The sequence below is a fragment of the Triturus cristatus genome, chromosome 11 (assembly GCF_964204655.1).
Source record: "Triturus cristatus chromosome 11, aTriCri1.1, whole genome shotgun sequence".
NCBI lineage: Eukaryota > Metazoa > Chordata > Amphibia > Caudata > Salamandridae > Triturus > Triturus cristatus.
The window spans coordinates 651,871,936-651,896,627 of NC_140594.1; the positions used below are offsets into that span (position 1 = coordinate 651,871,936).

Consider the following 24,692-nt stretch of genomic DNA (forward strand, 5'->3'; position numbering starts at 1 on the left):
AAACATTAGTCCAAGCTATGGTCATCAATTGCTTGGACTATTGTAATGCTTCAATAAATGAAACTGCTTTGAAACAAACTGCAAGTCGTTCAAAATATGGCATTCCGTCTCATTAACAATTCTATAGCCAGGATGGCATCCGCCCCTCTTTTGAATGTAGTTCACTGGCTGTCGATTTGTAAAAGAATAATTTTCAAGATTTGTTGTCTGACTCATAAGTCCTTACATGGAAAAGGCCCGAGTGATCTGTCCCTCAAGATTGTCCATTATTGTCCAAGCAGATCCTTAAGATCCAGCGATGAAGCCTTGCTCTCAGTGCCACGGATTAGCAAGTCTCGTTCAGGAGGTAGATCTTTCTCCTATCTTGCCCCTCGGCTTTGGAATAAGCTCCTATTCCATATATGTCAATGCGTGGACCATCGTAGATTTGGAAAACTTCTTAAAACTTCACTGTTTCTAGCTTCATTTAGTTTGCCTACTGGTTTATGAGCTGCGTTGTGCCAGGATACCCCGTCTCTTGTGATTTGTGAGCATTACAGATTATATTAACATAACATAACTGTGCTAACTTGTTTGTGGTGACCTAGCACCGACAGTAATATGCAAATATACTTGGTCAACTTACATCAGAATGGCCTGGTGTGAACAAATCCATTGTAAACCATACACCTTAACTGCATAATACCCTATAACACTAGCTGCGATCAGAAACATTGACTAAAGGAGGACTGAACTTCCTCCCCCTCTCTCTTATAATGTTTCTTTTGATTCTTTCCCTGTCTCTATAATGACAGCCTCTCTCTCACCTCACAATCTCTTTCTTGATTTCTCTTCTCCTAGGAAATTGGCAGTTTTTGATTCTTGGAGCCAGCTGGCGGTCCACATTGCCATGGACAACACTGTGGTAATAGAAGATATAAGTAAGTAGTTCTTAGAAGTATCTATGATTGTTGCACAACTTTGTGCAACTTGGTAGACTTTATAATAAATCTTACTTGTAAATGGAAGTTCTTTTTTCATAATTAATACTTTGATTTGACGTGTGTATGTGTTTGTGTGTACCTTACTGGTGGTCGCCCCTAGTTGGTTATAGTTAGGACCTAGTTTTCATATGAAAAGGATTTTTTGACTTGCTTATAACTTTGGTGCCGTTTGACGAATCTTCATGAAATTTTCCCCAAAAGTGGCCCACTCTGTCTAGTTCTGCATGGAAAGTTTCGGAGTGATTCGTCAGTCGGGGGGGTCAAAAATTTCCATAGGGATTTTAAACACGACTACAGTCCGAACTGCTGGAGTTAGTTGACAGAGAGGTAGCTTTTAGTCCAGAAAGAGCCCTTTTTGTGATTTGGTGTAAATCCGTTCAGTGGTGGAGTAATTGAAAAAAAAAAAAAAAATTGTACATTTAGGGACGCGGATTCCCCTCGGATCCTCTGCGGTGGATCAGAGAAGTCATGCGCCACCAGCAATGCCGTGATTGGCTGACCACAACCTGACCGGGAGGGTGTGGCCGCCATTTTAAGTATCAGGGAACAGTCCCAGGGTCTAAACATTTATTTGCTAAATCTTAAAGGCCTCAGGGTAGAGGTACCCTGACCCCATGTGTGCGTTAGAGGAGTTCTCCATAAGATAAGAACTGAGAGCTGTTTAAACAGGTCCTGCACACGTACTCCCAAACGTGAACTAAGTATATCTTATTGGTATGTAGTTCCTAAGTGCAAGTGTGAGTGTTCATGTCTGAGAAAAAGTGCCCTCATACACCCGAAGGATGTCATGTTTCATCATTGGGACTGCTCCTCGTCGTGCCGGCGCTGCAAAGCCTGACGGGCACCCGCGAAGGGGCTCTTTGGCGGAGATCTTTTTGAAGAAGCAATTAGGTGCGTGTGAGTGTGTGGAATAGGTAGTGTAGTGAGTGCGAAGTGGTGTCTAAAAAGGTTAGGGCAACCCTATTGCCTAAATTGTATTCCTAGGGTTCACTAACCTAACTAAAACAAGGATCCCTAACCGGATACAATGATCCTAAAGGTAATGTGTGCTGTAGAAGGTCGACATGTTTCTTGTCTATGGTAGCCCCTAACGGGTATTGTGGCAATTCATCAGGACCGATAGTTTCAGAGAGAGTATCTAAACTCTTCATACTACCACAATGCTGGTTCTAAAAGTGAGGGGATACAATAGTTACCAGCTTTGCAAATGAATACCAGGTCCGATTCACCTAGTATTCTGTGACCTGAAAGAGAAAGTGATAATAAAAACAACTTTTAGGTAATGTGTGACAGAAACACCCCGCAGTGCATGGTGGCCAAGGGATCCGAGTGTTTTTGAGGCGGTAGTGAGGCATTCATTGACCATAAGTGGAACTCATTTTGTAGCTCCTGTGTGGTGCATCGATGTGCTCCACGTGAGAATTAATGGGGAAAATCCTGTGTGTGCTAGCGCCATTGGCGTGATGTAAAATTATTGCCATGACTAATTAATCATAACCAGCTCATCGTGATTATTGCGGCAAATTATATTGTCATATGTGTCCCTGAAAATGGAGGAGTTCCTTTTCAAATCATAGTTGTGACACAGACTTATGATCTGACGTTCATCACTGAGCCAACCATAAAAACACGAACAAGACAAACAGACATATATTGTGGGTAAGTTCACAAGTTACAGTGGATGCAAAGGGCTATTGCGGCATATTTATGAACTTGTTTGTGACCCAAAAGGGGGTTAGCCACCTAACCCATAATTCATTTGACAACCTAGTACACATCTGCACATACACAATGCGGGCAAAATCTGTTTGCCATTGCTCTCATCATGATGATAGGCAGTGGATGCTTATAGTAAAAAGGTGCGTTCCTTACAATGTCCGAAACGGACTGCTGACTTCCACTCACCCAATATGTTGCAGGTCTGTGACGACGGGAGCTTTGAAACAGAGTGTGTCATTACTCACGATCTGTGTGTGGTTGAGAAGTATATGGAAAACAGGCGTTCAATCACAGTGATTTCCAGTGTCTTACCGGGAGCTGCGGCATACTTACTGCGGTGTATTCAAAGATTTCCGTACTCACGGAAGGCGGCGTGGCAACTAGCTGTGCTCCTACCCCGGTTCTGGATCCCGTAAAGGGAAGTGCCGGGGGTGGCCTTTTAAGGGTTGCACGATAATGTTAGAAACAGCGGAGACGCTATAACGCTAACCTGGGCAGCCATCTTTGGTGAGTTTGTAGTAAATAGAATAGTCTCCTTGTTGATATATTTTTTTTATTTTTTTTTATTGAACATTTTGCAATGTTTACAACAAAAGAACAACCAACAGAACCTGCCAGGTACATCACAATGCAAACATGTTCAGTATGCTTCTGGGTGGTAGACATAGGAGGGAGAAGAAGGCAGCAGTCAACATGTCCGTAGCAAAGTCGGCAGGGCAGATAATAGCACGGTATGTAGGAGAACCAGGGGTCAGCATATAAGGCAATCCTCGTTGATATATTTAAGCGGTCACCGCTCAACATGCATACAGAGGTTAAATGTACCTCTAGGGGTGTGTTTTTCTTACACTTAAGGTGTAGTACCACCTTACTGGGATACATAAATAAGCCCTATTCGATATATGTTATGTAGGTAGGTAGAGGGTGTTCCTCCAGGGCCCATGAGGGTTATTTCCAAGGGTTCCTCTGGTGACTGGTGCAAGCCCATCCTTTTCGTGGTACAGGGACTAGTAACCCTGATTAGAGAAAGGGGGTTTGTTTGTAAGTTGTGGTATCCCCTTGACAATTGTTGATTCCCAGTGTGGAGATGAGTTTGCTTTATGGTATTTCGCAGGTCTCTGGTGGGGCATGGTCCCACCTATGTTTTTTTTGGCATGTACTCAGTTGAAGATGTAAGGGATAAATGTTCTGATTAATTTGCATCAGTGGGAAAATGTAAACATACTGATTAGTTCAGCTCACCCTAGGGGATATCGTCATTCAGCCCTATGATATGAGAAGAGAGCCTGAAGACCCAGTTTTGCTCCTTCCTGAAGAGAGCTTCCTTATGTATTTGGGGTGGAATTCCAGGATAGTCCTGTGTAGGTCATTGAAATTGTGGTTCATTGCTGTAAAGTGGGCACACATTTTGGTGTTTGTCGTCTTACATCTAATATTGCTTCTGTGCTCCGTTATTCTTGTTTCACAGGGTGTGTTGTCATCCCCACATATTTGAGTTGGCACAGGCAACTGATTAGTGAGACACAGTTGCATGTATTGCAGTTCGTATGTTTCGTCTGCGTCCATGGGACGGTATTAGTTAATGTCACCATCTTGGTTGCACTAGTTAGGGGGCAAACTGCGCATTGCCCATATGGGTAGTGGCCAACCACGGGGCAGGTTCAACAGTTGATGTTGTGGCTCCCTCTTTTTGGGTCTGGTATTGATCAGCATATCTTTCAGGTTTGCTGTTCTTTTAAATGCAAATCTCGGAGGACTAGGTGCATGTTCGCCAATCTGGAGAATCCTCCAGTGTTTTTTTTATTACCCTTCTGATCATCGATTCTGGCGTGTACGTGGTCACACAGATTAGATTCCTTTCCTAAGATTTAGGCTGTGCTTCCAGGAGTGCCTCCCTGTTATTATTTCGGGCTCTCTTCTGGGCTGGTCTTATATTTTTCAATGGGTATTCCCGTCTGGCTAGATGGTTTGTGAGCTCAGATGATTGATTGATGAATTCACTCAGGTTGCTACAGTTTCGTTGTATCTGGAGGAATTGCCCATAAGGTAAATTCTCCCAAAGGGCTTTGGGATGGAAATTGCTGTACAGCAGAGGGCTGTGACTGTCTGTGGGCTTCTTGTAAGTCCTTGTCTTCAGTTTGTCTGACTTGAGGCTGATCATTAAATCCAGGAAGTGTAATTCCTAGTCAGAGGTGTTTTCCGTGAATTTTAAATACGGGTTCAAGCCATTGAACCAAGTGGCGAAGGCTTGGATATTTTCTTGGCCGCCCTTCCAAAAGACAAGGACGTCGTCAATGTAACGATGCCACAGAATAATGTTATCTTTGTAGGGGTTTGTGTCTGTAAGTATGTGTTTGGCCTCGAAGTCTAACATGTAGAGACATGCCAGACTGGGGGCGAATGTACTGCCCATTGACGTCCCTTGTGCTTGGTGGTAGAGACAGTCCTCAAACTGAAAAGGTTTTCCGTCAGTGCTATGTTAGCGCATTCCATAATTAAACTTATTGAGGTTGTTGCTGTCCAATGTGTTGATCTCAGGATCTCCTCTACAACCTCCAGTGTTGCTTGTTGGGGGATGTTAGTGTAGAGGGCCTCTACATCTAAGGTCACGATGACATTCAACTGGAGGCCCTCTGTGTTCTTGGTTTCAATTAGGTTCAAGACCTCTCTCATATCTAGAACCAATGAGGGAGTTTCCTTTATCAATGGTTTTAGGTAATGGTCGCAAAACCTCGAGAGGGGTTCCAGGACAGACCCTATGCCCAACACGATCGGCCTTCCTGGTAGTGGTCGTGTCCCTTTGTGTATCTTGGGAAGGGTGTCAAAGTTGGGCAGTCTCGGGTTTTCATTGATCAGAAAGTCTGCCTCATGTTTGCTGATCATCCCTGGTTAAAGCCCGCTGTCACTATGGATTTTATTTTTGTGATCAAGCGTGTAGTAGGATCTTCCTGTAGGGGAGTGTAGTACCTTCTGTCAGTTAATTGGCAGATGCATTCATTCCTTTAATCCGTGGTTGACATTATGACAACTGAGCCCCCTTTGTCAGCCTCTTTTATGGTTATGGTGGTGTCATTCGCCAGGTTGCGGACCGCTTCGGTTTCCTGCTTGAAAGTATTGTAAAAAGTCCTGTTGACTTTGTTGTTGTTAACTTCTTTTAGGACTGTTTTCTCAAAGGTAAGGACCTCTGATGGCACCATACTTGCGTTGGGGTAAAAAATGAAGGTTTACGTAGACCAGAGTCCACTGGTGGGGTTTCCGGTTGACCTGCAAAGAAGGCTTGTATTTTGCAGAAGAAATTGTGGAGTTCACACTTTGTTCTGAAGTGGTCAATTCTGGGTGTGGGAACAAAACCCAGTCCCCTTCACAGGACTTTCTTTTCTATGTAACTGAGGGGTCTGGAGGAGAGATTCACAATTAGTTTGTCTTCCCTGTGTGGCTCCTGAGCTCCATGTGTTGTTGCTGAGGCTGGCCCTGCCGTTGGACCTGTTTCGGTTGATTGTGTCCTCCTCTTTTTCTGCCTCTCCCTCTGCCCCAGCCTCTGCCTAAAAAAGGTTTGTTGAAGGGAGTGAACGGTGGTTGCGGACCATGTGGAAACCCGGATACTGCCACATCGGGGGTCCCTTAGTAAGGCGGCATCCCGAAACCAAACATCGGGTGTGGTGGTTCTATCCTATGTTGTGGTCCACCCCAATTATCTATGCTGGAGTTGCTGCTGCTTGAGGAATTCCTCCTTCTTGAAGATTGGCTCTCCTCCGATGAGTTGTCTTCATGTGTTGGGCAGTATTTTCCTTTTAAGTGAGGTTATATTTTGTCTTTGCTAAGCTTTGCTATATCCTTCTGGAGTTTTATGACTTTTTGTTTCATGAGGTACTCTTTGTTCTCTGCTATTTCGCTGTTGATTTCCGCCAGCTTCGTCTTAAATGCCGTGATGGTAATACTGGCTTTTAAAGCTCCTTCGGCCACCGTAATCTTGATGATCAGATCGTCCGCTAGACGTTTGGTTGTTTTGATAATCAATACGAGCCAGTCCCTAGTTCACGTCCAGGCAACTAGGAACCACTCTTCCTTGAATTGCGTGTCTTCTGGAAAGATTCTTGGCACTTTGGCAACAATCAGACCATTGCGAGCTATTTTTGCTCGCAATGGTCTGATCTTTATCAGTTGTCTCTTCATGGCAATGATGGAATACCAATCACTGTCTTGACTGCTGGATGCCACTGCCCCATCAGGGTCCAAAAGTAGGGGGGTTCTGAGGATTTCTGTCACAAGGTCGTCGCTAAAAGAGAGGCCTTGGTTATTCTCCATAGTGATGCTATGGGTCGAGTTGGGATAAGCAATAGAAAGAGAGATCACAAAGAGTATCTCTCTTTTTTTCCCAGTGGTAACACCTATTGGAGTGTTAAAAGAAGTGAAGTAGGTTCCTCTGCTGGTCTGCCGTGCAATCAATTCTCCAAAAGAAAGAAACCGGGAGCTGTTTAAGCAGGTCCTGCACACGTACTCCCAAACGTGAACTAAGTATGTCTGATTGGTATGCAGTTCCTAAGTGCAATTGTGAGTGTTCAGGTCTGAGAAAAAGAGGAGAGTCAGATGGACCTATGTTGAGTACAAAATTGAGCTAGACTGTTTTTTCTTTCCACTTTGGGAACCCGCGGATCCCTAACGAGGCTGAGAATGGCCCCCCCATGTAAATCTGCTACGGTTCCACGAATCTTGGTGCACTTTGAAAACAAAAAAGACCCACACAGGTACTCATACACCCACTCACAGACCCACACAGGTACTCATACATCCACTCACAGACCCTAACAGGCACTCACACCTACTCATAGACCCACTAAGCCACTCGCACCCATTCACAGACCCACAAAGCCACTCACACACACACCCACCCACTCGCAGACCCACAAAGGCACTCACGTACTGTGAGAAAGTGCCATCTTTCTTGCATGGTATGCCCCCACTTTTTGCTGAATTGCTGAATGTACTTTGACTGAGTGTGCCCTGGACTCCTGCCAATCAGGTGCCCAGGGCCTATGTTCCTTCTCTAAAACAAACCAAACCCAAATTGGCAAACCCTGGCCACATGTCAGCCCCTGCTAAATGGTACCCTAGGTACCCAGGGCCTTGTGACCAGGGAAGGCCTCTAAGGGCTGCAGCACTCCTTGTGCCACCCTTGGAGGCCCTGTACCCTTACACACACACACTGCCTTTGCAGGCTGAGTGTTTGGGTGCAGGACAAAAACAAAGTCGACATGATACACATCCCTGTGTGCCATGCCCATCACCTACACTGCCATGGCATACATCAGCCACCCCTCTAGCTGGGTGCCTTATGCCAATGGTGTGGGCACAGGAGCAGGAGCCCTGTGCCCCTACAGTACCCAGGTCCATTCCTGAGCACTGTAAGTGCAGTGCTGCCATTTAAGAGTACATGGTGCTGAGAGCTCGTCAAACACGAGCTCCACAGCACCATAATGGCAACACTAAAGACTGAGAAGTTTGGTATCAAACTTCTCAGCACATTAAACCCACACTGATGCCAGTGTGGGATTTAATGTACCAAGCACCCCAGAGGGCATCTTAGAGGTGCCCCCTTAAACCTAACCTACAATCCACGTCTGCTCTGAGGCTGCCTAGGCTGCCACCCAGCAGACATGTTGCTGTACCCCTGGGTAGGAGAGCCCCTGCTCTCCTGGGCCTGCAACAATGCACATCCTGGGCGAGGTGCTAAATCTCCTCCCCCAGGATATACAGGGGGAAGCTTCAAAGGCATGCCGCCTCTGTGAGCTTTCCCAGGCCACTGCAACACCCCACTGTGGCTGGAAGCTTTGGCCGGAAACCCCAAATAAGGACAGGGGATGTGCCAGCCTGCCAACCCCACCCCTCAGGTGGGGGAGGCGAGGTGAAGCACATCTCTGGGCTCTCGCCATCTTGGAGATGGGGAGCCCTACCCTATCAGGACTAGGCTACTGCCCCCCTCCCACAGGAGAGAGGCAGGATAGGGGGTGTACCCACCCCAGGACAGGGACCCATTGGTCCCTGCCCTTCACCTACCTGTAATGCCCCTAAATCTAGTATTTAGGGGCGCCCTGAACCTTCCTTCCCCAGATTCCAGATTCAAAACTACAAAGAAGAGCAAGAAGAAAGAAGACCTGCCCTGCAGCTGCTAAAAAGAGGAAGACACTAACTGCTTTGGCCCCAGCCCTACCGGCCTGTCGACCCTCGAACCTGCTCCAATCCGGCATCTCTTGTGGCCAGCAACCTCACAAACCCCGGAGGACCTGGCTACCTTTTGGCTCTAAGCCCCTGGGACTCCCATGAGTAGATGCTCTACTCAAAACCTACCTCTAATCCCTGGCAGCAGCCCGAAACCGCGAACCCAGCACACTCTGCATCAGCCAAGCCTGGCCAGTGCCGGAGTGAACAAAGACCACAAGGACGACCCCACGGCGACTGTGACCCCGAGTCCGGCACCCAAGGACCTCCCTCGACACTCCTGAAGAAGCCTGCAGCCTCAGAACAAGGTGCCCCCCCTACTGCGATCAACAGAGGGTAAGATTTCCCGACACCAAAAGGCACCCCTGCACGCGGCACCCCGCGGCCCCCTGTGCCCAATCCCGGGGTACCTACCTATCCTCTAACTACCCAAATTACCTCTCGAAGTGGTGGTGGCACCTGAAGAATCCTCGTCCCCGAGCTTGCAGTCTTTTTCTAAACCGGAGATTTCCCATTGAAATCAATTGAGCGCCCGAAGGCTCAAAAGCACCCTGCACCCAGCCTCCCGAGTGTCCCTGGCAGTGAAAACTCTACACCTACCTACTTCCTCACTTGCCCTGAGTAAGTGACCAGGAGCCCAGCTCCCACAGCCGCGTGGCTTGCCAGTCAGCAGCCACCAACCAAGGCCCCCCTATCCCTCATAGGATAACATTGTGCCTAACTCCCTCTGCACCCGGCCGCCCTAGAGTCGCTGAGGGTGAACCAACTGTATCTAACTGACCCTGGGGGACCCCTGAGTCTATGCCCAGAACCTCAACTCTGCCAGTCGAGTACTTACCCTTAAGCCGATAACTCTATTTTCCTCATAGGGTAACATTGACTGGCTTTTTCCTGAAATTTCTTCTAAGTGTGGACTTTTCAAATCTTAAAATATTCACCAAAAATCAGCCGAGTAACGAAAACGAAATTACTCACCTGCTCTTAGGTGAGCTCCCAGTGCTGGATCTAGGTGCCCAGCACTGACTCTGAAAAATACTTACAACTGTACTTACCCGTAACCCAATTTTCTTCCGAAGGAAATCATTGACTGTTTTTCTGTGAAATTTCTTCTAAGTGTCGATTTCTGCAATCTTTAAATATTCTTCAAAAATCGTATAATATCTGAAAACGTAATTACTTACCTGTTTTGGATAAAGGTCCCAGTACTGAGTCTAGGCACCCAGTACTGGATTACAAAAGTAACGAGAACATACTGTACCTGCAACTTGAATTTTCTTCCATAGGGAATCATTGACTGTTTTCTTTGAAATATTTTCTAAGTGTCAACTTTTAAAATGGCTAAATATTGTTTAAAAATCATTACAGTAATTAAGTCGACTTTCATCACTTGATTCTGAGTACTGACCCAGGACTGAATCTAGGATCCAGTCCTGGAATTCCAAAAGTAATCTAAAAAGTAATCTGTTGCAAATAACTTGAATTTTCCATTGAGCTCAATGCATTGTTGTGTTTAAAATAGAGTTGCCTATTGCAACCACTTGTAACTGTTTACAAAAGTCAATTGCATATTGCAAAAGTATTTATATGAAACATCTCATTCTGAGAAAGTATATTTTAATTCCAAGTGTTGGTTCTAAAATAAAACAAGCATATATTTTTTATATATAAACCATTAGCCCAGAGTTCAGTTATTGAGTGTGTGAGGCCATTTGCTGACTGAGTGTGTACAACAAACGCTTTACACTGTCCTCTGATACTGCCTTACTGCTCGACCAAGCTACCAATTTAGAGAGTAAGGTTATATCTAACTTTAGCCTCTGTCAAACCCTGGGGGACTGTGGACTCTGTACACCCTGTACCTATTAAGGGACAGTATATACAGAGCCACTTTCTCACATTGGTGGATCAGCGGTGGGATACAAACTTGCATTTGTTGGACTACTTGGTTACCATCTGATCACACGACAGAACTCTTACAATTGCCTTTAGAATTCTGATTGGTCTTTTCCAAAATTACTAAAAGTCTTGCTAGGGCCTTGCTTAAGTCCCATTAGAATTTTAGAAAAATAAAAGTCACTATAGTCAGGGTAGAGGATTAGAACTGTCAGGTTAGAATGACTCAAACAAACCCAGCTGTTAGTGACAATAATAACATGGACCTGGTGGAGGAGCTCGACCTCACACCTTACTTACACTTGTCTTTCAAGGAATTGAGGTCCCTATGCAAATTTACAAATTTACCAATGCGCCTGCATCCAACCAACCTAGGGCTCCAGGAGCTCTTGGCTGAGTATGCTAAGGACCACCCATCTGAACATGGTAATGGCCAGTCAGATGAGGAAGGGGAAGCAGAGGAGGTTGACAATAACCCCCCCATACTATCCCCTAGGGAGGAGAGGGCACCCATACCCTTCAATCCAAGGATTAGCATCTGGGCACCTAGAGATTACACAGGTGACTCTGGTACCAGAGACGGACCCACCAGTGAAGAGGACAGCCTTATGAGGCTGGCCAGAAGACTAGAGCTAGAGTCCAGGCTCCTGGCTCTAGAAAAAGAAAGGAGAGAGATGGGTTTAGCACCCATCAATGGTGGCAGCAATAAGAAAAATAAGGATAGGGAGGAAACTTCTGACCTTAAAATCCCCAAAGGGATTGTCCCTAAATTTGAGGAAGGTGATGATATCACCAAATGGTTCACAGCCTTTGAGAGGGCTTGTGATATCAGAAAAGTAAGGAAACCTCTCTGGGGGGCACTCCTGTGGGAACTGTTCTCTGGTAACTGCAGAGACAGGCTTCTGACCCTTTCTGGGCCAGAAGCAGGATCCTATGACCTCATGAAGAAAGCTCTGATTGAGGGATTTGGATTCACCACTGAGGAGTATAGAATTAGATTCAGGGGGCTCACAAAACCCAGACCCAGTCCTAGATTGATTTTGTAGACTTCTCAGTGAAGACACTGGATGGTTGGTTAGCTGGACATGGTGTGCAGGATTTTACTGGATTGTACAATTTATTCATGATGGAACATATATTAAGTAACTGCACAAATGAAAAGTTGCATCAGCATTTGGTAGACCTAGGTCTAATTTCTCCCCAAGAATTGGGAAAGAAGGCAGACCACTGGGTCAAGACTAGGGTGACCAGGACAGCCACTGGGGGTGACCAAAAGAAAGTGGTCACGAAACCTCTCCAGGGGAAAGGTGGTGAGAATCCCCAAGATAAAAAGTCTGAGTCTTCCAAAGGGCCCCAAAAACCTGTTCAGGTGGGTGGGACCCAAACTACTCCCTATGTGCCTCAACCCTATAGGGGGAAGAACTAGGATCCCTTAAAGGCCTGGTGTAATAACTGTAAGAAGTCAGGACACCTAACTGTAGCTTGCCCCACGACAAAGCCCCTAAGGCACCCAGTACAGCTACTCCTGGGGCAGCAAGTATACAAATGGGATCAGAGGTGTACCCTGAGCAAATCTGGGAACACACTGAAGCAAGTCTAGTCTCCTTGGGAGAAGTGGAGTTTGCCACTGTAGCTGTGTGGCCCCCCAACTTAAAGAAATACTTACAGTACCCCTGGGTGAATGGAACTAGGGTAGAAGCTCTGAGGGATACAGGTGCCAGTGTCACTATGGTGAAAGACACACTGGTTTCCCCTGAGCAATACTTGATTGGGAAGTCTTACCCAGTCACCAACGCTGACAGTGTCACCACTAGTCATCCCATGGCCATGGTAACATTAGGCTGGGGGGGGGGGGGTTACTTGCCTGAAACAGGTAGTGGTCTCTCCAAAGTTGCCAGCTGCCTGTCTGCTTGGAAATGATCTGGAATCCTCAGCCTGGGCTGAGGTTGAGCTAAAGGCCCATGCAGCCATGCTGGGCATCCCTGAATTGGTGTGTGTGCAAACCAGAGCACAGAGCAAGAGGAAGGGTGAAAAAGTAGGTCTGTAGCCTGAAATAATGGCCCAGCCAACCAAGAGAAAAGGAAAGAAGACTGGGGAACCAGCTTCTACACAGCAAAACATTCAGGACCCCTCTCCCCAGGGAGAGGATTTGGATACCCCTGAGGGAACTGAGTCCATGGAGCTTGGCCCTTACCAGGTTGAACTCTTGGGCCCAGGGGGACCCTCTAGGGAAGAGCTGTGCCAGGGTCAGCGAGACTGTCCCACTCTTGAAAGCCAGATGCAGCAAGCTGTTTCAGAAGCAAGGGGAGATGTCAGTGGTACCCACAGAGTTTATTGGGAAGAGGGATTACTGTATGCTGAGGCAAGAAACCCCACTCCTGGAGCCACCAGGAGGGTGGTAGTGCCACAAAAGCACAGGGAGTTCCTCCTAACTTTGGCTCATGACATCCCCCTAGCTGGACATCTGGGGCAATCCAAAACTTGGGAAAGGCTAGTGAGTCACTTTTACTGGCCCCAGATGCACCAAAAGGTGAAGGAGTTTGTCAGCTCCTGTGTTACCTGTCAAGCCAGTGGCAAGACAGGTGGCCACCCAAAGGCCCCCCTCATCCCACTACCTGTGGTGGGGCTCCCCTTTGAAAGGGTAGGAGTGGACATTGTGGGTCCACTTGAACCTCCCACAGCCTCAGGGAACAAATGTATTCTAGTGGTAGTGGATCATGCCACTAGGTACCCTGAAGCAATTCCACTTAGGACTACTACAGCTCCTGCAGTAGCCAAGGCCCTCCTGCGTGTCTTCACCAGAGTGGGGTTTCCTAAGGAGGTGGTTTCAGACAGAGGTTCCAACTTCATGTCTGCTTACCTAATACACATTTGGAAGGAGTGTGAAGTGCAGTATAAGTTTACTACACCCTACAACCCACAAACCAATGGCCTTGTTAAGAGATTCAACAAGACATTGAAAGGTATGATCATGGGTCTCCCTGAAAAACTCAAAAGGAGATGAGATGTCCTGCTACCATGCCTGCTTTTCGCTTACAGGTAGGTACCACAGAAGGGAGTAGGTTTCTCACCCTTTGAACTTCTGTTTGGTCATCCTGTAAGGGGACCACTTTGTCTTGTAAAAGAGGGCTGGGAGAGGCCTCTTCAAGAGCCCAAACAAGACATTGTGGACTATGTGCTTGGCCTAAGGTCCAGAATGGCTGAGTAGATGGAAAAAGCATCCAAGAACCTTGAGGCCAGCCAGGAGCTCCAGAATCACTGGTATGACCAAAAAGCTGCACTGGTTGAATTTCAACCTGGGCAACAGGTGTGGGGTTTGGAGCCAGTGGCACCAAGGGCTCTCCAATATAAATGGAGTGGCCCTTACCCTATCCTAGAAAGAAAGAGTGAGGTCACCTATCTAGTTGATCTGGGCACTAGCAGGACACCCAAGAGGGTCATCCATGTGAACTGCCTCAAGCTCTACAATGACAGGGTTGACATCACCATGCTGATGGTTACTGATGAGGAGCAGGAAGCAGAGAGTGAACCTCTCCCTGACCTCCTCTCCTACAGCCCAAAAGATGGATCAGTAGATGGTGTGATCTTCTCAGACACCCTCTCTGCCCAACAGCAGACTGACTGCAAGCAAGTCTTGCAGCAGCATGCTAGCCTCTTTTCCCTGACCCCTGGTCTGACCAACTGGTGTACCCATGATGTGGACACTGGTGACAGTGCACCTGTCAAAAACAAAATCTATCAACACTCAGGCCAAGTCATGGAGAGCATCAAAGCTGAGGTCAGGAAGATGCTGGAGTTAGGGGTCATTGAACCCTCTGAGAGCCCCTGGGCCAGCCCAGTGGTTCTGGTCCCCAAACCTCATCAACAAGGTGAAAAGAGAGAGATGAGGTTCTGTGTGGACTATAGAGGGCTCAACTCTGTAACCAAGACAGATGCTCACCCTATCCCGAGAGCAGATGAGCTGATAGATAAATTAGGGGCTGCCCAATTCCTCAGTACCTTTGACTTAACTGCAGGGTACTTGCAGATTGGCATGGCCCCAGGAGCAAAAGAAAAGACAGCATTCTCCACCCCTGATGGGTATCATCAGTTTATTGGGATGCCCTTTGGGTTAAAGAATGCCCCTGCCACTTTCCAAAGGCTGGTGAACCATGTCCTGACTGGGCTGGAGTTCTTTAGTGCAGCTTATCTTGATGATATTGCTGTCTTTAGCTCCACCTGGCAGGATCACCTGATCCACCTTGGAAAAGTTTTAGAGGCTCTGCACAATGCAGGTCTCACTATCAAGGCATCCAAATTCCAGATAGGGCAGGGCACTGTGGTGTACTTGGGCCACCTTGTAGGTGGAGGCCAGGTACAGCCCTTACAACCCAAGATCCAGGCCATCATGGACTGGATAGCTCCAACAACCCAGACCCAAGTCAGGGCATTCCTTGGCTTGACTGGATACTACAGGAGGTTTGTGAAGGGGTATGGGTCCATTGTGACCCCCCTCACAGAACTCACCTCAAAGAAGATGCCCAAGAAGGTTAACTGGACAGTTAGTTGACAAAAGGCTTGTGACACCCTAAAAGAAGCAATGTGCTCAGCACCAATTCTAAAAGCTCCAGATTATGCCAAGCAGTTCATAGTGCAGACTGATGCCTCTGAGCTAGGGATAGGAGCAGTCCTATCCCAGACCAATGATGAAGGCCAAGACCAACCTGTTGCTTTTATAAGCAGGAGGCTACTCCCCAGAGAGCAGCGTTGGAGTGCCATTGAGAGGGAGGCCTTTGCTGTGGTTTGGTCCCTGAAGAAGTTGAGGCCAAACCTGTTTGGTACTCACTTCCTGGTTCAAACTGACCACAGACCTCTCAGATGGCTAATGCAGATGAAAGGGGAAAATCCAAAACTACTCCCTACAGGGAATGGACTTTGAAGTGGAACACAGACCAGGGACTGTCCATGCCAATGCAGATGGACTTTCCAGGTTCTTCCACTTAGACAATGAAGACTCCATAGGGCAAGGTTAGTGTCATCACCTTTCGTTTGGGGGGGGGGGGGGGGGTTTATGTGAGAAAGTGCCATCTTTCTTGCATGGTATGCCCCCACTTTTTGCTGAATTGCTGAATGTACTGTGACTGAGTGTGCCCTGGACTCCTGCCAATCAGGTGCCCAGGGCCTATGTTCCTTCTCTAAAACAAACCAAACCCAAATTGGCAAACCCTGGCCACATGTCAGCCCCTGCTAAATGGTACCCTAGGTACCCAGGGCCTTGTGACCAGGGAAGGCCTCTAAGGGCTGCAGCACTCCTTGTGCCACCCTTGGAGGCCCTGTACCCTTACACACACACACTGCCTTTGCAGGCTGAGTGTTTGGGTGCAGGACAAAAACAAAGTCGACATGATACACATCCCTGTGTGCCATGCCCATCACCTACACTGCCATGGCATACATCAGCCACCCCTCTAGCTGGGTGCCTTATGCCAATGGTGTGGGCACAGGAGCAGGAGCCCTGTGCCCCTACAGTACCCAGGTCCATTCCTGAGCACTGTAAGTGCAGTGCTGCCATTTAAGAGTACATGGTGCTGAGAGCTCGTCAAACACGAGCTCCACAGCACCATAATGGCAACACTAAAGACTGAGAAGTTTGGTATCAAACTTCTCAGCACATTAAACCCACACTGATGCCAGTGTGGGATTTAATGTACCAAGCACCCCAGAGGGCATCATAGAGGTGCCCCCTTAAACCTAACCTACAATCCACGTCTGCTCTGAGGCTGCCTAGGCTGCCACCCAGCAGACATGTTGCTGTACCCCTGGGTAGGAGAGCCCCTGCTCTCCTGGGCCTGCAACAATGCACATCCTGGGCGAGGTGCTAAATCTCCTCCCCCAGGATATACAGGGGGAAGCTTCAAAGGCATGCCGCCTCTGTGAGCTTCCCCAGGCCACTGCAACCCCCCACTGTGGCTGGAAGCTTTGGCCGGAAACCCCAAATAAGGACAGGGGATGTGCCAGCCTGCCAACCCCACCCCTCAGGTGGGGGAGGCGAGGTGAAGCACATCTCTGGGCTCTCGCCATCTTGAAGATGGGGAGCCCTACCCTATCAGGACTAGGCTACTGCCCCCCTCCCACAGGAGAGAGGCAGGATAGGGGGTGTACCCACCCCAGGACAGGGACCCATTGGTCCCTGCCCTTCACCTACCTGTAATGCCCCTAAATCTAGTATTTAGGGGCGCCCTGAACCTTCCTTCCCCAGATTCCAGATTCAAAACTACAAAGAAGAGCAAGAAGAAAGAAGACCTGCCCTGCAGCTGCTAAAAAGAGGAAGACACTAACTGCTTTGGCCCCAGCCCTACCGGCCTGTCGACCCTCGAACCTGCTCCAATCCGGCATCTCTTGTGGCCAGCAACCTCACAAACCCCGGAGGACCTGGCTACCTTTTGGCTCTAAGCCCCTGGGACTCCCATGAGTAGATGCTCTACTCAAAACCTACCTCTAATCCCTGGCAGCAGCCCGAAACCGCGAACCCAGCACACTCTGCATCAGCCAAGCCTGGCCAGTGCCGGAGTGAACAAAGACCACGAGGACGACCCCACGGCGACTGTGACCCAGACTCCGGCACCCAAGGACCTCCCTCGACACTCCTGAAGAAGCCTGCAGCCTCAGAACAAGGTGCCCCCCCACCGCGATCAACAGAGGGTAAGATTTCCCGACACCAAAAGGCACCCCTGCACGCGGCGCCCCGCGGCCCCCTGTGCCCAATCCCGGGGTACCGACCTATCCTCTAACTACCCAACTTACCTCTCGAAGTGGTGGTGGCACCTGAAGAATCCTCGTCCCCGAGCTTGCAGTCTTTTTCTAAACCGGAGATTTCCCATTGAAATCAATTGAGCGCCCGAAGGCTCAAAAGCACCCTGCACCCAGCCGCCCGAGTGGCCCTGGCAGTGAAAACTCTACACCTACCTACTTCCCCACTTGCCCTGAGTAAGTGACCAGGAGCCCAGCCCCACAGCCGCGTGGCTTGCCAGTCAGCAGCCACCAACCAAGGCCCCCCTATCCCTCATAGGATAACATTGGGCCTAACTCCCTCTGCACCCGGCCGCCCTAGAGTCGCTGAGGGTGAACCAACTGTATCTAACTGACCCTGGGGGACCCCTGAGTCTATGCCCAGAACCTCAACTCTGCCAGTCGAGTACTTACCCTTAAACTGATAACTCTATTTTCCTCATAGGGTAACATTGACTGGCTTTTTCCTGAAATTTCTTCTAAGTGTGGACTTTTCAAATCTTAAAATATTCACCAAAAATCAGCCGAGTAACGAAAACGAAATTACTCACCTGCTCTTAGGTGAGCTCCCAGTGCTGGATCTTGGTACCCAGCACTGTCTCTGAAAAATACTTACAACTGTACTTACCCGTAACCCAATTTTCTTCCATAAGAAATCATTGACTGTTTTTCTGTGAAATTTCTTTTAAGTGTCGATTTCTGCAATCTTTAAATATTCTTCAAAAATCGTATAATTTCTGAAAACGTAATTACTTACCTGTTTTGGATAAAGGTCCCAGTACTGAGTCTAGGCACCCAGTACTGGATTGCAAAAGTAACGAGAACATACTGTACCTGCAACTTGAATTTTCTTCCATAGGGAATCATTGACTGTTTCCTTTGAAATATTTTCTCTGTCAACTTTTAAAATAGCTAAATATTGTTTAAAAATCATTACAGTAATTAAGTCGACTTTCATCACTTGATTCCGAGTACTGACCCAGGACTGAATCTAGGATCTAGTCCTGGAATTCCAAAAGTAATCTAAAAAGTAATCTGTTGCAAATAACTTGAAATTTCCATTGAGCTCAATGCATTGTTGTGTTTAAAATAGAGTTGCCTATTGCAACCACTTGTAACTGTTTACAAAAGTCAATTGCATATTGCAAAAGTATTTATATGAAACATCTCATTCTGAGAAAGTATATTTTAAATCCAAGTGTTGGTTCTAAAATAAAACAAGCATATATTTTTTATATATAAACCATTGGCCCAGAGTTCAGTTATTGAGTGTGTGAGACCATTTGCTGACTGAGTGTGTACAGCAAATGCTTTACACTGTCCTCTGATACTGCCTTACTGCTCGACAAGCTACCACTTTAGAGAGTAAGGTTAGATCTAACTTTAGCCTCTGTCAAACCCTGGGGGACTGTGGACTCTGTACACACTGTACCTATTAAGGGACAGTATATACAGAGCCACTTTCTCACACGTACCCACTCACAGACCCACACAGGCACTCACACACCCACTCAGAAACCAACATAGGCAGTCACACTTACTCACAGACCCACAAAGCCACTTACACACCCACTCACAGATCCACACAGGCGCTCTTGTACCCTCTCACAGACCCATACAGTCAGTCACACACCTACTCACAGACCCATAGCACCACTCACTGACCCAAACATCCACTCACTGACCCACACAGGCACTCACGTACCCACTCATAGACCCATAAAGGTACTCACACATCTACTCACAGACCCTTAGCACCACTCACATACTCACTCACGGACCCACACAGGCACTCACAGACCCACAAAGGCATTCACACACCCATATAGACACTCACACACCCATATAGACACTCACAGACCCACACAAGCACTCACACACCCATATAGACACTCACAGACCCACACAAGCACTCACACACCCACTCAAGACCTGCACAGGCACTCACATGCCCACTCAGAGAAACACACAGCTACTCACAGACCCATAATGCTAAGCACTCATCGACACACAGACCCACACAGGTACTCGCACACCCATTCACAGACCCATACAGCCACTCACACACCCATGCAACCACTCTCACATCCACATACAGACCTTCACATCTTCTCACACAGTCACTCATACATCCACAGACACACCCTCAAACCCACTCACACACCCACTCAGAGACCCATACAGACACTCACACACCACATAACCACTCACAGACCCATACAGTCACTCGTGGTCGTGGTATTGGCAGTGGTGGTGGTGGTATTGGTGGTGGTGGTATTGGTGGTGGTGGTTTCGTGGTGGTGGTATTGACGGTGGTGGTGGTATTGGCAGCGTTGGTATTGGTGGTGGTGCTATTGGTGGTGCTGGTATTGTTACTGGTGGTGGAGGTATTGGTGGTGGGGTGATGGTGGTGGTATTGGCGGTGGTATTGGTGGTCATGGTGGTGGTATTGGCGGTGGTATTGATGGTGGTGGCGGTATTGGTGGTGGTGGCATTGGTGGTGGTATTGATGATGGGATTGATGGTGGTGGTGGTGTTGGTGGTGGTATTGCTGATTGTGGTATGGGTGGTGGTATTGGTGGTGGTAGTAGTAGTAGTGGTGGTGGTATTAGTGGTGGTGGTATTGGTGTATTGGCAATGTTGGTATTGGTGGTGGTGGTATTGGTGGTAGTGATACTGGTATTGGTGGTAGTGGTACTGGCATTGGTGGTGGTGGTACTGGTATTGATGCTGGTGGTATTGGTATTGGTGATAGTGTTACTGGTATTGGTGGTGGTGGTATCAGTGGTGGTATTGGTATTGGTGGTGGTATTGGTGGTGGTGGTTGTGGTATTGGTGGTGGTGTTGGTGGTGGTATTGGTATTGGTACTGGTGGTGGTGATGGTGGTATTAGTGGTGGTGGTATTGGTGGTAGTAGTGGTGGTGGTATTGTTGATATTGGTGGTGGTATTGGTGGTGGTGGTGGTGGGGTATTGTTGGTGGTGTTGGCATTGGTGGTGGTGGTATTAGTGGTGGTATTGATGGTATTGGTGGTGGTATTGGTGTTGGTGGTATTGGTAGTGGTATTGGTGTTAGCATTGGCAGTGGTATTGGTGGGGTATTGGTGGTGGTATTGGTGGTGGTGTTGGTATTGGTGTTGGTAGGAGTGGTATTGGTGGTAGTGGTATTGGTGGTGATGGTATTGGTGGTGGTGGTAGTATTGGTGGTGGTAGTGGTATTGGTGGTGGTAGTATTGGCAGTGGTGGTGGTATTGGTGGTGGTGGTATTGGTGGTGTTGATATTGGCGGTGGTGGTATTGATGGTGGGGGTGGTATTGGTGGTGGTGGTGTTAATGAAAAAGGCTTTTGAAAACAACCCGTCAGGTGGCTTTAGTACAGATGACATGTAACACAGATGTGCTGTTGTCAGCTTCAGCCCATGGAATTCACAACAGACCTCAGGGATCCCCCGAAGATGGCATAGGTGGACATGAACCAAGGATGACACATTTGGTCCGCAACCACATGATGACACCTGGAATGCATACAATGTGGGCCCTCCGGGGGACACTGATCCTGACTTGCATCCAGCACGCCCCACACCTCCTGCTGACTCCACCACATACCAGATGTTACTAGGCAGGGCTGCTGCTTTCCATGTTTTCCAATTACGCAAAGAACCCTTAGAGGAGGATTTTCTTTTTGAAACGTTAGCATCCACACATATGGGGATGCAATATACTTGCCAATGTTAAAAGAGATGTTACGTTACACAGACAACATTTTCAAAGACCCTGTTGAGGCCCGTATAATAATGCTGAGGGTTGCCAAAGAATACAAGCCCCCTCCCGCAGATCCTATTTATATCAGGGGACAAGTACTACCTGACTCACTAGTAGTCACCATTGCTCTTTAATGAGAAAACTCTCAAGCTAGCGGTGATGCACCCCCACCCGACAAGGACAGCAAGCGCATCGACAAAGCAGGAAAGAGACTAGTAGCCCAATCTGCAAACCACTGGCGTATCCTCAACTCACAGAGTCAGATACAACCATACTCACTGGGACGAGATGGCAGAGCTCCTCATCTCACAGATGAGCATAGAAAAAGGGGACAAGAACTTGTTGCAGAGGGCAAACGTATCTCTAACACCCCTATACTTTATCCCCTAGACCCTGCCAACACAGCAGCATGAGGAATTAACACAAGCATCCTACTCTGCCGCTATGCTTGGCTGCATATTTCAGCTTTAAGCCAGAGGACCAACAATCCTCCTATATGTTCCCTTTGATAAGGAATACACTCTTTGGGCTCCCTGTTGATGAGGGCCTAGAGAAAATTAACAAGCAATTGCAATGCAATAGGTCTTATATTCACGCGAGTTTGAGCTATTTGCATTGTAAATGACAATGCCTTTTATTCCTGTTTTGGGTTTTAAAACATAAATAAAAGGCATTGCCATTTACAATACTAATAGCTTAAACTCTCGCAAATGCGAGACCTATTGCATTGCAATAAAGGGTCTTCTCGAACGCTTGTTAGATTGTAAATATCAGAGGAAGAGACTGGCCTGCGACATCTTCAAAGTAGAGATAAATAGTGCAGTGAAGAAGATGTGTAAGTGTAAATTACACAGACACAAAGGGGTATATTCACAAGAACGTGTGATAACTACCGCAAGAGTAGCGTAACGCAACTTTCAATATGGCAGCCCATCGCGGGAAAACAACCCCGTGACAATGTGGAATTCACAACAAGGCGGTACCATGTGATAGCAATCAGATAACGCGGACGGTGTCCGCGTCAAAATCAACACCACGCCGCAAAAATGCGAAACGCGAACACGAAAAAACATGCGATGAGGCCAATCGCGGTACAGAAATCAGCGAAGACCAGCCACAGGCCTGCAAATCCCACGCGTCTGTTGGAACAATGCACTATAAAAGCAAGGGAAAAAAAGCACCAAGACAATTTAAACTGCGTAGCAACATGGATGCACCCGGACCGAGTGCAGGGGACAAGCCGAACTCCACAAGCCCCACGGAGGACCAGCCAGGAACCCCGCGTCTGGGGAAGGGCAAGGACAAGAGGAAGACAGGGTTCAGTCCGCAGGAAGACTGGATCATCGTCACGGAAGTGACTCAACACCATCAACAACTGTTCGGCACCTCCACTGCGGCACTGGCAACCCAAACAGAAATATGGCAGGCCCTCGTCACCAACGTCAATGCAGTCGGAGTATCGAGGAGGTCACTGGAGGACGTCAAGAGGCGCTGGCATGATCTGAAAAGGCAGACCAAACATGGAGGCAGCAACGGCGACTGGAGGTGGGCCTCCTGCGACACTGGAGGAGCTGGATGAGCTGGACAGATGGTCGCCACAGTCAGCAGTGAGGAGACGGTAGCAGGATTGGGGGGGCCTGGACACAGCACAATACGACCTGACACAACAGCAACAGGGTGAGTAACGACCAGGGACGAGGCGGACGGGGGAGATGGGCACATTGCCACACATGCACAAGTATGCGTAGCACACTGCACACCCACAATGACCGTGGAACATGTCCCTGATTGGCTTGTCACACTGCAGTACACATAGAAATTCCAAGTAGGGCCCCACCCACAATGTGCACAGAGGACCTCCCCCATTATCACCAACATCACACCTGACCCATGCACATGTGTTGAATCCAGCAAAGCAGCGGCTCTGTGACCCACACTGACTATGCAAGTAACACTGCATGTCTGATAGCATGGCAGCAGCCCAAAAAAATGACATTGCCCAGGAAATCGACATGGAGGTAGCCCAGTGCAGATCACATCCGTAAAGGAGCAGGTCACACTCTGACATGTCCACGTGCACCCACAACCCATGCTCTACGAAACACGCTGCAGACGAACAATGCATCTGGCCACAAAATCTGTCTGGGAGCACATATGACCGAAGTCAAAAGCAAATCAGGCCCGATAAGCACACAATTCTAAGGCACTCCGCCTCAAAGGGAGAAGGCCACACGAAATCAGTGCTGCAGGGGCAACTCCCCCACAATGCAGCACACACACATAGCAATCACAGGACTTCAGCAACGACGGCAATGTGGTACAATGTGCAACCACAGGACAGAGCTCACAACAGGTTCCGCTTGTGCGTAGTAACTGTCCACTCACATCTGGCATTGCCTGACACAATGTGATGATAGTGAACGGGTACAACCACACATCCGTCATGTATTCGGAAAACACACTGACTGACATCAAACAGCCAGCTCCTCTCAAACAGTCACAATGTACATTGGCATGCAGTCTGAATGTAAACATCTGAAAATCAACAACATACACGTGAAACTCTGTTAACCTGCATCTCCCCTTAATACTCTCCAATGGATACTGGACAGCCTCTGCACCCCACCCCCAGGAACAGGGCAGGCCAGCTGCCTCGAGGTGACCCCACCACCTGCACAGACCACACAGCAGGAAACACACACCACCACGGCTATCTCCCAGGACCCCCACTAAAAATACATGGAGCACATACGTGTGTGGTCTTCCCAGGTGGAGTTGGCTGAACAGCTGCGGGTGGGGTTCGAGCTCATGGCAGCCAAACTCAATGCCAAAAGTGGGTGTCTGAGTCCCATCAGGGACCACGTACAGTCCCTATCGGACACCCCCTGTCTGCACAATGCTCAGCCACAGATGACTGCAACGGGAACATCGACACACACAGCTCCGACCCCTGATGTGTCCGTGGCACACAGTGATGCTGCCCCGTCACCTTCGCAGTCTGATGAGACCAGTGGCACACTGATGCAGCCATCCCCCGCCACACACACCAGACACAGAACCCTTATCAGGGGAGTAAGAAGGGGTTGTGAACTACTATGTGAGGGAGGAGGCAGTAGCAGCCATCACCGCTGTATAGCCTTTCCCTGCCTGGTTATGACCTATGCATCATGGCCTGGGTAACCCCTCCTAGTGACCCCCGGAACACTCTGCGGCTTTCACCCGGACCCCGACACGGACTGCCACTTCATCACCGCAGGCCAATTACACAGCTATCCTGCTGCGGACTGCACTCTCCCTCTTCCCAATAACTGGGCAATCCCCAAAGGACTCTGTTTGGCCCACCACTGGGCTTC

The 24,692-nt window shown here is 48.3% G+C and overlaps 1 protein-coding gene across 2 annotated transcripts in view; it reads left to right on the forward strand.

Annotated features, from left to right (window-relative positions):
• ATG4B (autophagy related 4B cysteine peptidase) overlaps positions 1–24,692 on the forward strand; it is a 362,353-nt gene that overhangs the window by 198,182 nt on the left and 139,479 nt on the right. For both annotated transcript variants that reach the window (XM_085634168.1, XM_085634170.1), the window contains exon 7: positions 841–920. In XM_085634168.1, coding sequence (XP_085490294.1) covers positions 841–920 — 80 coding nt within the window. The remainder of the gene's footprint in view (positions 1–840; positions 921–24,692) is intronic.